Below are 13,679 nucleotides of genomic sequence, written 5' to 3'. Positions count from 1 at the left end.
GAATCTTACGTAAGAATAGGAGGGGGGGGGGTGAAAAAACTTACGTACCCTTACATGGGGGGAAAGGGATCAAAAATTACCAAAATCATCCTTACGTACTTAATGAATGGCCCCTAAGTATTCAATAACTACACGTCTCTTATTTTTCTACTAATAATAAAACTGAAAGTCTCTCTGTCCTGATTTCTGTCTGGATTTCTGTCTGGATCTCTGTGACGCGGACAGCACCTAGACCCTTCGGCCGATTTTCATGAAATCTGATAAAGTTAGTTTGTAGCTTGGGGGTGTGCACCTCGAAGCGATTTTTCGAAAATTCGATTTTTTTAAAATTAATTTTTTAATTTCAATTTTAAGAACAGTTTCCGGAGCAAAATTATCATAAGATGGACGAGTTAATTACGAAATTATCATGACGTGAAACCGTAACATGGGAAGAGCGAATGAACATAGCCAATTGGCGATAAATTCGTATTTTAAAAGGCTGAAATTCAAAAAAAAAAATTTTTTTTTAAATATAACTTACGTGCTCGTTGATTCCGTTTGTCCGAAAGTCTTATGGTCGGTCGCTAACAGTTACCAGGCGTAGCGTTGCTGGAGATTTCCAACCTATTCTGCAGGCCTATAAACTGTAGAGGTGGTGCTACCATATATCGTGCCCAAGTCGAGCTCTTTCTCATTTAGGAGCCTCATTGATTCAGGAGTCGCTCCTTTTGGCTTTAAACTCATGCTGGCTACATGAATGGGGCTTGAGTCTCCCAAGTGGCATTAAAAACAACAAACTGCGCCCTTGGCCATCTCGACTGATAATACATTTTCCTTAAAATATAAGTATCAAATTTTCAGTCAATTGTGTAAAATTTTGTTTTGAAAACATCCTTGTCTTTGTGTCTACTTCAATAATGATCTTTTTATCGTCAATATTATTTTCCACATAATTTACATTATATACAAAAACTACAATATTTGGAGATTTTTTAAATTTCATAAAAACCCAATATTCGTTAGGAAAATTAATATGAACAATTTCATTTATAATAGATTTATACGTGGTTACTTCAGTTTCATCTGCGGAAAGATCAAGTTTTATTTTTTTCAAACAGGGAACATTTTTCTTAACTGCATAATTCCTGATGGACCTTTTCTTTGGTAATTTTTTAGTAAAGTATGTTGGCAGACTTGGAAAAATTATCGGAATTGCCTCATCTTTCAAAAAAGTTTTTCCCCGAGGAATCAAAACTTCCTCACCATTTATAATATGCTTAAAATGCGTTTCAATAAAATGTTTTTCGAAATGCAGAGCACAAATTGAGCAATATTTATCAAAAACTTTATCTAACCTGGGAATTAACGAGTTCCACTTTAGTTTTTCTTCATCTGCTGGAGCTTTAAAAAGCGTAACTTTTTCCTTACATGTTTTGTACCCACTTTCAACATTGATGCCTCCATTAAAAGCCTTAAACGCTGTTAAATGAAATATTCACGAAATAAAGGTAAAAAAGAGAAACGCGGAACTAAATTGTCACAAAATCCCGCGTCTATTAATATAAACACCGCGAAATTGAACGTGCATCTCGACTGCACTGCCATCTAGCGGTTTTCATACAATTCGTCTTAAAGAATCGCAGGGAAAAAAGCGCCGGTCGGCACACTACTCTTTCTAGGCACTATAGTCAAAAGAAGTGTCGGGGTTACGGGGATGTGGCCCCTGAAGAGTTTTTTTTTTTTTTTTTAAATGTAAAACTGGGAAATATTGCTACTGACTTTGAGTATTATTGATTAAATAACTTTAAAAAATGTGGAATATGGCATCAAAAAACGGGATGGATGGCCGCTGTAAATTTTCCCTTCGATTTCAAAATTCAGTTCTTATGAAATAAGATGACAAAAGTCCATTTATTTGGAATTTTTAGTTCTTACTTTCGTGAAATCAATTAATCTACCATCTACCCTATAAAATTCGTCGTTCAATCGATCATTAATTTTTAACTCTGAAAAGTGAGAGTGCTTTTACTTTGGGAAGTGCGGGGGCAGTTGCTCCCCCCCCCCATACGAGCCACCTATGATGCTAAGATAGTAAAAATCTGCAAACTACACTTTAAAAAAAAAAAAAAAACCGGTGAAGTGGAAGTACTTTGCCTTTTTTGAAAAAAGTGAAGTTATTTTGAAACATAAGCAAAATTTATTTTTTTCTGCAGTTTTTTCGAAGTCTGTTTTTGTGGGATATATATTTATCGTCAGCTTTTTTTTTCGCATGCAAAGTAATTACTTTTATTTTTTCAAGTCTTTTTTTTTGGGGGGGGGGGGGGAGTGTTTTTGGAATGGATAATCTTCGCTCCTGTTTTGCATGTCGCATCTGTTACTTAATTAGCATTGAAAGTTACTTGTGTGCATAAATAGATAGATATAAAAGAGTAAAAGTTTTAAAACTCCGTGTCTCGGAATCGGGTGATTTTTCCTACCGACGCCACAGAGCAGGAGAAATGGAAAACTGACCGGGAATTTTAGCGCCATCGACTCCGACTCCTGTACCCCAAAATCAGTCTGACTCAGACTCCACAAGTTGTGGACTTAGGGGGAAAATGACCGACTCCGACTGTAAGAATTTAAAACCTTCGACTCACAACTCCGACTTCTTTACCTCATAATCAGTCTGATTCCGACTCTATCTCCGCCTGCAACTAATAAAGATGAAAATTTTCGCAAAGCCAATTTGTCCAATTCCAGTTCAAACAAATTTATCGTGCTGTAGAGTGAAAGCACAAATGCAGGTTATTTTTACCAATAATTTTACGATCACGTTAACTTCACTTCCAAATTAGTTGAGTTTCTCTTTGTGTAAACAATTGATTGAATAAATCTGAAGCACTTAAGGAAATGAAATAAATGATTGGTAAAGAGTTAACGAACAAGAAAGCTTGTTCAGCGATGAATCTGGAAATGTACTCACTATTTTCGACATTATTAAGAGCTCTGTTGGGTCATTAAATGTTAGAATTGGAAAGCAGTTTCGAAGGAGAAGCTTATCAACTGAATGATGAAGTACGAAGCGTTTACTTGGCCAATTAAGCAAATGGGATTTAGATGATAAACAATTGCAATCATGGAAAGAAAGCGGCGCAACTATTTTGGGGAACATTTAATCATTGGTAAAATCTGAATTTAGAAAATAATTTTATTGCATATGTTTTCGAGTGTACCAGTTTATCAGCAACTCAAACTGAACGTAACATATTATCGTGATTTTTCCATCTTCGTATTTTATACTTAACTAGCGAAAGGTTGCAGGAAAATGTGACGAAAACATAAATCAAATAAAGTAGGTACTCATTAAATGAAATTTCTCTCACGAAACAGTACCTACTATTCTAATAGTTATGCAAGAGAGTTATAATTTGCGCTAAACAGCGTTTCTTAAATTGTGTTCTGCGGAACCCTAGAGTACCTCAGAGATCAATCAAAGGTTCCACGGAAACTCTATAACTTTCTTCTCTTAATGTTCGAGTTAGTCGCTTAAATATCCATTTGAAAAAAATACTTTTTGAAAACTTTTGATTACTTTTTACCAATTTTTTTCTTCTAAATTTAGCTGTTGATGAGGTCCCAAAACTCATTAACTTTACAAAACCTCGGCTACAAGATACTTTTTGTCCAAAATGCTATACGAGAACATAGGATGCGTAAATACATCTCTTCTTTTATTTACAGAAAACAGATGGCTTCTCGAGGAAGATGCTAACCCAAATTTTAGAGTTGCAAACGAGATGTGAGTCCCTTCCCCCTTTTTTAGAACACAATTTCGAATTATAAAGTTAACAGGCTAGTTAAACTTGCCTACTTTAAGTGACAGTTTTGAAAAAAAAAAAAAAAAAGAACTTAGTATTATTATACACTTAGGCCTGGATGGGAAGTTTTTGAGCCCCTTCCCAGAGGCTAGAAGTGTATATTTGCAACGTTAATAAGTCTTAGCGCTAATTTTTTAAAAACAATTCTAAGGGCCATTGGGCCCCTTAAGAACGTGCCTCCCTCACCCCCTCGCACTGCGGCGGGTACGTAAATCCGAGCCTGATTACCCTGCAGAGAATGCAAGATACTCTATGTAAACAGATTATACGTTCAAGAACAAAAAAAGAATTTGGAAATTTTGTTTGCATTCGAATGATTGATTGATTGATTTCCAACAATAAAAACTAGAAGAGGAACTAGTTGACAAGGGCGCCCATAATAAAGAGGGGGGGGGGGCTTTGAAATTAGAACTTCCTTGCTTTTAGTACTTTTTTCTTTGCAAAAATGTAAAAACATTTCTTCTCCAGCAATTAATGAATAAGTTATTAAAAATGTCAAATCTTAATATCTCTTGTCTGTACTGAAATTGGTTTCTATGGGGAAAATATCCTGCTAAACCATGAGAAAAATATCTGAGCCCCCCCCTTAAAATTTTGCATATGGGCGCCCTTGCTAGTTGAAAAAATAAGACATTTAATTAGAACAATATTAAGCATTGGAAAGGTTGCTGTTTAATCAGTATTTTCAGAATGAAGAATAAAGGAAAAAGTCTAAACACTCAACTGATCACCATCAATTTTTCATACACTTAGTCAGAAAAGAACATCTCCATTAGTATTTTAATTCCAATTTTGAAGAAAATCATAAATTCAAAATCAAAATCATAAATTCTCATCAAAGAAATGTCACATTAGTTCAGTTTTTGCAGCATATACAACTTGCCCTTAAAAATATTTAACTTTCCATTAAAAACCTATACATAATGAACTTTATCCCAAGTTCGACGAATAAGGAACACTTGGAATCAACAAGACACAATAAGTGAGTTAATCCTTCTTTGAGGTTGTTATTATATTCTAAAACGGAGGCTTACCTTGATATTTCAAGACTTATATTGCGACGTGTTATCGTCAATACAGGTAGTCATTTTGCCGTTGATAGGATTCATTTTGCTGAAATTAAATGCCTGAGTCATCTTTCTGCAGTAGAAATTTTCTGAATAGGAATTCAAGGCTGCAGACCTCTTCAAGAATCTGCGACGGGCGTCGCACTGTGTCTGCTACCGGGCTCTCAACTATCAAAATAAATTCCCAAACTGACAAAACACGTTTCGGAAAACTTTTTACAAATACCGTTCGGACCCCGATTTAACAAACCTCTATTTAACGAATTTAGCGATTTTTCTTTTTCCCCCCGACTAAAATAAAGGCAAAAACCCCTATTTACCGAATGATAAACCCCGAAAAAACAAATTATTTTAACAGTCAAAAAAATTTTCTTTTTTTTTTTTTTTCTTAATTTGAGTTAGGAATATTGGATTGTTTCCCAAATATTACATCCATACTGTCCGATGCAGAAAACGACTTTTCTTGGAATCCGCAATTTTGGACTGGCAGGGGGCAACCAACGAATAGTGATTCTGATGCTGTAAGCGATAGTGGAACTCCCATTAAAACTGTTACTTTTTCAAATACATTACATGGCCTGGAAACTAAAAACATGCGTCATGCAGCAGCCTGCAGAAGACAGTATTTTTTTCTCTCCATAAAGTCGAAAGAGAACTATTTCGAGTAAAGTATCAAGGAAAGTGTCCAAACAACTATTAGGGGAAAGTCGGGGGGAGCTACCCGCCAAAAAAATAATTGTCCACAATTTAAGACTGTTTGTTAGACTTGATTAGAGTTAAGATAAAGAAATTATCTGATTGATACTTGTACTTAAATACTTTATACATATTTCATTTTACATTTTGATACTAAATAAACATCTAATTATGTCCATTTAAAAAATAAAATGTGTGTTGCTTATGTGTCCGTGGCTATACCTGACTCTCCTCTACTCAGTAGTTAAAAATTTCAAATTAAAGCGTGTAATAAGTCGTGGAATGCTGAACAAAAAGTGCTGTAAACTTTCTAATCATGGATATTTTTCCGCAATTGCTTATTAGATGTTTTAGATAAGATAAAAGCATTTTTCCCCACCCCGATATTACGAAGAACCCCAATTTAACGTATAAAAGTTTCGGTCCTCTTGAATTCGTTAAATCGGGGTCCGACTGTATTTTTTTCTGTTTGATCGATTTCAAAAACCGCAACACGAGTTTAAAACTCAATAAAAACATAGGTTCCTTAATTTGTTATTTTAACACGATTTCAAAAATCCCAAAACTTTTGCTACTCATTTTGAGAGCATTTCAGAAGGAGAGTTTTTTTTATTTTTTTTTTTAACAATTTTATAATCCAAAAAAGTATTTCGGCATTTGGCGTAAAATTTTCTTTGAGGAAAATAATTAACGGAATAATCGGATAATACGTAAGTATGTAATATGAGCTCGAAAAACTAAAAGTAATGCATGAAAACTGTACTTACGAACTCATAATAGCAGAAAAACCGGAATTTTTTTTCTATACAAACCTATCGTTCAACACGGTCATCATGAATTTGCTCACATTTGAGCTATCTTTGAATTCAGGTATCAAAATCATTTTGGAAAACTTCAGAGTTTTACTTGTGGAGCTATGATTTTAAAGCTCTTTTAACGTCATTCTACCCATTTTATCTGTGACCACGTAGGTTGTCTTCCATACTCTCATCTTTGAGGTGTCATCTCCAGTGACTACGTTTATAAAGAATTCTTGTTGCTCTACTTCAAGGACATCCAGAAGCTCTTGACAAACTTCCACTTGCAGAGTCGGCCTTAGCACTTGCGGGGCCCAATTGGAGAAATCTGACGGGACCCTTTACAGAATGGTTGTACAAATTCAGGAAGTGCCAACCGATTTTTCTGATTTGGGCAAGGATTCAAAACTGCCATAATTATCCGTCATCCTAAAAATTTCTATAACACGTTTGATTTTTTAAAAATTTTTTTTAAAGAAATGAATGGCCACAAAAGTGTATATTTTAAGACTGTAAAAAAAGTAACTCTGGGAATCTTTATGCCCAATCATATGCGATTGATGCACGAGAAAATTGGGAGATCAAAAGAAGTGTTGGGGCAGGTTAGGGAACGGCGCCCATAATGCTGACTTTTTCTTCCTTTTCAAATTTTTTTAAATAAAATTGGACAATATTATGGGATTTTAACATAACTTATTAAATGACTCATAAAAATGAGGACTATGGCTTCCAACACCGGGACGGATGGCCATCGTAAACTTCCCTCTTCAAAACTTCCCAATTCAAAGTTCGATTATCGTGAAATAACACGAGGAAAGTCTATTGTTGGAATTTTTAGTTTTATTTTTGGAATAACTCAACAAACCGAGTAAAAAACCTTTTTTTTTTATATCGATCATTATTGTGCAACTTTGAGAAGTGAGGGGGCAAGCTCCTTCACCGTTTGAAGTGAGGGGGGGGGGGTGAGGGGGGTTTGAAGGGGGGGGGGGGTGAGGGGGCCGTTGCCCCCTCACCCCCCCCCCCCCTTACGAGCCGCTTTTGAGCGCAATTTATAGCTTAGACGGAAAAGAAAAATGCAACAAAATTTATCAGTTCTAAAAAAGCAATTTTAGGCTACATGCAAAAAACTAGACGTCTTTGGGATGTCAGAAGTTGAACGGAATTGCAGGGAACGGGGGAGCTCTTCTAAGAAATTTTTCGAAATTGAAGTTAAAAAAAAGCAGTTTTGGCACGGAGATGACGTTTTGGGGGGGGGGGGGATGGAGGAGAGGGACGTTAGAGGTCAGATAAACCACCCACGGTTCCCGGAAGAGTCTTCAAAGCTGACTTCTAAAATCGCAAATTTGGACAATTTTGAATACCAATACCTGCAAAATCGGAGATTAATTACAGATCAAAAGGGAATAAGAATTATTAAAAAAACTCAAGAGTCAATCCGCTTCTTGTGACCTCCATTTACAATGGATGCCATCTCATGTGAATTTGAGATATAACGATATTGCGGATGGACTGGCGAAAGAGAGCTCTACTATGACTCAGAATAGTGGAGATCCTCTGACGTACCTTGAACTATACTCTAGATGTAAGGCTACTATAAACAGCTCTTGGAGATGTCCTCCTGAGCATCCATTGTATTTTAGCGAGGGTCTTGGTGGTTCCCTTGGATTTGAGGGTGACAGGAGAGATCAAACTGCTTTGACTCGCCTGAGAACAGGTCATCTAAAAACCCTCAGATTTTACCATGGTAATAGGACTTTCCCAATTTGCACCAAATGTCATACTGAAGAGGCCACTGCACAACATCTGATTTTTTTTGTGTTGGTTTGGTACGCGAGGATCTACGGAAGAGACCTGGTTCTGTCTTGAAGTTGATTAAGGCGAACAACCTCATGGATCTGATCTGATTCAGTACAGAGAGATAAGCAAGAAGAAGAAGATATTCTCAGAAATTGTATCTGTTTCAATCATACAAAGAAAACGAATGCTTTGGAGACTGAGAGACAAATATTTTAGTGCCATAGAACAAAATAGAGAACCATTGCAATGATTCTCTATTTTGTGTTTATCGCTGCGTATCTATAATACCTGAAATAAAGGGGGCGCCTTGCGGCGCCCCTAATTTTATACAGTCGGGGCATTTTATACAGAGAGGCACCGCAAGGCGCCCCTCATTTCGTGGCGCCCGGGGCGATTGCCCCACTTGCCCCCCCCCCTTCGGGACGGCCCTGCCCACAAACTTCTTTCGCTAGGAATTCAATGAGAACTCTTTTTTTTTTTTCTTTTTAGCTTCAAATTGATGGCTCTAATCAATCAATGTGAGAAAGATTATGCTTACAAATGGAACAAGCAAGGTTACCCTTATAATATTAGGGTTTGAAATTCTACTATGTAAAAGATAAAGATTAGAGTGATGGAGGCATTATTTCTTGATCCCCCTTTGTGCCCTTATACTTCACAAAACAGGGAGCAGGAAGCATTATCCAAGGTTTCTTACAGCCATCTGTGCGAATTTGATTTGACGATCTTTTAAATCATGCCAAATCCCCACTAAGTACTTCAAAGTTGAAGTAGTACCATTTTTTATAAGCTCTCAAATCAATTTCGGTGTCACACAGCACAAATGCCCCACCCTCGTCCCAAGCGATTGTCTTAGATTTTATAGATTAACCATAATTTAAAATATTGGGTGGAATTTCAGAAAGGAAATGTTTATTTCTTTTATAATCTCTTAACCCTTTCTGGCGCGGTGGTTACAAAAAAGGACACCAATTTTAAAAATTTCTTCAAAAAAAACTTTTTTCTTTAAAACTCCAAAAATCTCTGCATTAGTTATTTTTATTTCTCTTTAATGCACACAGATGGCAGCACTATTAAATATGACTCTTTTTGTTGGCTTAATTTCTTGTTTAAAATACCTCGATTTTCAAGCTCAAATACAATATTTTTTTCAAGATTTTAAAATTTACACCATAAACTAAATTAGTCAACCATTTTCCCTCAGGAATCCTGAGCTAATCAATCATAATTTTGCAAAAGATTAGAGTTCATTTTTGAATGCATAAACAAAGTTTCTTTCCAGGTGTCCCCAAATGTGGACACCGCCCGTCTACAGCATTGATCTCACTGTTGTGGGTGAAAGATGTAATTTGATACATTTCAGAAAAGGAGGACCAAAAGAATAGTTTACAATGGGCTTTTGTATATTTATTTTGGGTTCTTGACCCAGAACAGGTGAATTTGAAGGTCCATGACTGCACACATTTGAGATCTGCTTTTCCTACCAGACAGTTGTATACTTTTTTTATTATCAGCTTTGATATTATTTTTTCTGTAAATGGTATTATACAGTCGTATTTTTTCATTTAATATTTTATAGCACAAAAGGAATGCACATAAAGCAAGAACAATGTGCCAAAAATATTTTTAACATTTCAAGTTGCTTATTTAGATAATTTTATATAATCTATATGAACTTTCTTGAATTTTACTTCATCTTTATCTTGGAATTTTTATAGTAAAAATATTGAATTTTCTGTTCTAAATATTCTTAATGGCATAAATTATTGAAATAATTAGTAAAAATGCTTAAGAGCTTAAAATATTTGAAATTACTCCAATTGTCATACGAGGTAAACATAACCACTTCAGAAAACAATTTCTGCTCTAGGAGGGCGGTGGTCACAAACGGGGACACCACCCCCAGCTGGAGGGGATGAATTTAAAAAAATTTTGACTGTAAAATCTATGTCCAGATAACCAATTTATCCCATCCATTGTGTTTTTTAATTATATTTCTAAAATTTTAATGACACGCGCCTGTAAGGGTTAAATCCATTTTGATATAACCCTCAGCAGTGTTTCACACGGTGCAAATCCCACACCCCCTCCTTCATCTACCCAAAGTGATGCTGCAGGGCTTGATAGTTTCCATGTCATTTAAATTATTGGGTGAGAGGGGGATTTACGAAAATAACTATGAATTTATATTTTTTATAAGCATTTAAACACATTTTTGGTGTCACCTGGAGGCAACCTCCCCTCCCTCCCATAGTGACACAACTGTTTATGATATAAATTTAACCACGGCTGCCGAGAGTCGAGGCAGGCCCCACATCAGTTTAGTTTGGTTGCCAGGCCTCCTGCCCTCATAAAACTTATCAAACTTGCACTACTCCTAGTCAGAGCTCACCCCCCCCCCTCCCAGTTTCCAACTAGGCTGACATGACCTCTCGTCAGCCCTGCTTTTAATCAACCTCACTAAAAAAAACAATGAAGATAAATTGTCTACAATTAAAGATAAAATAAATCACTTTTATTTGAATTCTATTACAATATGCATTTGAAAAATAATTCAATTACTACATTCAGAAAACCAGAAACTATTTTTAAACTTTAATTATACAGACGATCAGAGCTGCAGAAAAAAAAATTGATTCATAAATAGTGGCTTATCTAAGAGGAGTATAAACACTGTTAAAATTATATGAAACATTCAATTGCAAAAATGTAAGACGTTCTTGTGCGATTCATATATTGCCGGACGGTTTGAAATTCATAGACATTCAATCTGCCAAGTTACTTCCATGGTGCTTTCCGTGACTGAGACTTGTCTTTGGCGCTTGCACTGCTTCTGGCTTCGTGCCTTGTAGGAGAGACGTCAGTGCATCGTGAGCTGCAAGCGCTGTCGCCTCTTGCAGAAAAGGAACACAGCTTCAAAGGCGGCAAGTTACTGGATTCGTTGGACCTAGACGTAGCGGCGTCACCACCCTTGCTGCAAGAGCTGTTTCTGGTTTGAGGCCTGCCTAATGAATCTACAGCTAAGAGAATTAGGAAAACAAACTGCAATTTTTAGATTAAAAATTTTTGAAATTGCAATAAAGCTAACGCTTTTGAGTGCAATCATTTTACCACTTTCTTTTATCTGCTAGTGCAGTGGTTCCCAACCTTTTTGAGCCCATCGTCCTCTTTGGAGGTTGACCCTTTCTTTACCCACCCTCTTTCATCCTAGAAAAAATCACAAGTTGGTGCTAGTGAACATCAATATTTTTGAAAATATAAATGTTTAATTCTAGTTTGATGTGAAATGTATATAATAAAGCAATTTTATCCCATCACTCTTAAACTTAAAATGAACAAATAAATAAACAAAAGTACCTTTTGTTTTTAACATTTCTTTTCTTTTTTTTTCAAAATGAACTGATGATAGTTAACTTAACTAAGATCTTTGATGTATTTTTCAAAATTAGAAGTTCATTTTTCATGAAATTTTCTTTTTCAAATTGGACTTTGAGGAAGTTTAAAGAACTAACACTTAAAATGAATTTAAAAAAAAAATCAAATTTTATAAATTTGGAGATGAATGACAAAATACTTCCTTAAGGTTCAATCGAGGTTTGAAGAGAAAGATCCTGAACTTTAATTTGTTTAATTTGCAACTTGTGATTCTTTATCTCCCCCCCCCCCCCCACACCTTCCCCAGGTTGGAAACCACTGTGCTAGTGGTATCAAAATGCATAATGTTTATTTTAACGACAGGGATTTATAAGCCTGTCTTATAGCTTATATATATTATAATTGATAGCCTATATAATGGAACATCAGGAAAGGTTTATGAAATTGCAACTAGTTTCCAAATTCATGGAAGCAAAGAGGTGAAAAAAGTTTCCAGGAAAATAAAAAGTGAAAATGAGTGAAATTTTTTTTAAATATTTGCATGGCCATATATGTATATTCAAAGTAGATTAATTAATTTTACGATATTCTTAAAAACACACAACTTTTATGAGAATTTTTTTATAAAATATTTTACAAGAAATCAACACATTTTACTCCAGTTTGTTTCTGGATCTACCTCTGATTATAGTGATTATACAAAATGCAAAGCATTAACGCATTAAATTTCAATACCACACGCGTTGCCAAAAGGGGGAAAAAAACTAGTATCCAAAAGTTTAAGCAGACTGAAAACTTGTTGCTCAATGCCTTAACACATAAATTAAGCATATTTTTCATTTTCTCCTCATTTATTGTCATTCACCTGTTGTCAACAATAATGCTTCTATTGTTTTACATAAGTCAAGTCATACAAACTGCAATCAAAATTATTTAAGCGTACTGCAAAAACGACAAGTTTAACCCATAACAGGGGAGGTGAAAAAGTAGGACGTAACAGAGGACATAAGGTCTCAGAGACCTTTTTTTTTAATTGTGTAATTAAGATACATTCTTGTAATTTTTTTCAGGTGACCACATTAAAAAGATAACTTTGAATTGAAATATAGCTTTTCCGAGGAAACTCTGCTCAAGTCTTAACATGTTTCCAGAAAAATCATATCTGGTAGTAAAAAAATTAATACTAGTAATAAAAATGAATCTGTTATTTACTAATGATTTCATTTTAGTTTTTAAATATATGCAGAACATTTTAATACCAGAAAATTGATTATATCGCATAACATGAAAATTTTGACAGCACCTTAACTATTAGTATATGGCGTCTTATTTCCAGAATAGTTCAGTCTCATTGTCCTTAGAACATTCATTGCGTATCTTTAGTAAACATTTCAAACAACCCTCAACTTCATCTGGAACATTTTACATTTCTTCCACATAACGTGGATAAGACAAATAAGTTCATCTTGGCGGTCCTAACGTTAAGAGTCATGTCCACTACTACCAAAAATTGTGAGGTATCACAGACTGCTCCCAAAGAATGCAATGAAATTTAAACCAGATACACTTGCCAAAAGATACTGATAAGCAGGGGGGGGGGGGCTTAAGGTCACAAAACAAAAAGCTATTGGGAAAAACTATTTAATCAGACCAAAAATGAAATAGGGATGGTGGGCTGAACATTTTAGTGGTCTCTGATACCACACCTTTCCTATTACGAGTTAATAAAAATGAAGACGATCAGATATAGTAGGGTAAAATCTCATTACAGATAATACCAATTCAACTAAAAATCCATTTTAACAAAATAAATGTTCAGTCTCTTTTTAATTGCCATTACATTGCTTGAATTCTATTACAACAAAATTACCATTACAAAAGAAAACAAAATTTGTGGTGCCTTCAAGTTTGTTGTAACGCGATTTCACCGTTCTACATTAAAACTTGTAAAAAAAAAAAAAAAAAAAAAAAAAAAAAGAAAGAAAAATCAAATTCATAAAAAAATTATTTTGAAAAGTCAAATGAATAACATTAAAACTTACTTTGAACAAACTAAGGAAGCTAGTTGTTCCTTTGCAAAGAAACACCTTCCAAATAATGGATAT

General features: G+C 35.0%; 1 protein-coding gene across 2 annotated transcripts in view; it reads right to left on the bottom strand.

Annotated features, from left to right (window-relative positions):
* Window positions 1-10,692: 10,692 nt before the first annotated feature.
* LOC129219975 (centrosomal protein of 41 kDa B-like) overlaps window positions 10,693-13,679 on the bottom strand; it is a 29,810-nt gene continuing 26,823 nt past the window's right edge. Inside the window, exon 12 of one of the 2 annotated variants that reach the window (XM_054854296.1) lies at window positions 10,693-11,219. In XM_054854296.1, coding sequence (XP_054710271.1) covers window positions 10,978-11,219 — 242 coding nt within the window. In that variant the 3' untranslated portion in view covers window positions 10,693-10,977. The remainder of the gene's footprint in view (window positions 11,220-13,679) is intronic. The other variant, XM_054854297.1, reaches the window with a different exon arrangement.

The sequence above is a fragment of the Uloborus diversus genome, chromosome 4 (assembly GCF_026930045.1).
Source record: "Uloborus diversus isolate 005 chromosome 4, Udiv.v.3.1, whole genome shotgun sequence".
NCBI classification, from domain to species: domain Eukaryota; kingdom Metazoa; phylum Arthropoda; class Arachnida; order Araneae; family Uloboridae; genus Uloborus; species Uloborus diversus.
Note: the sequence above shows the minus strand (reverse complement) of the source record. Positions and strands in the feature narration are given on the sequence as shown.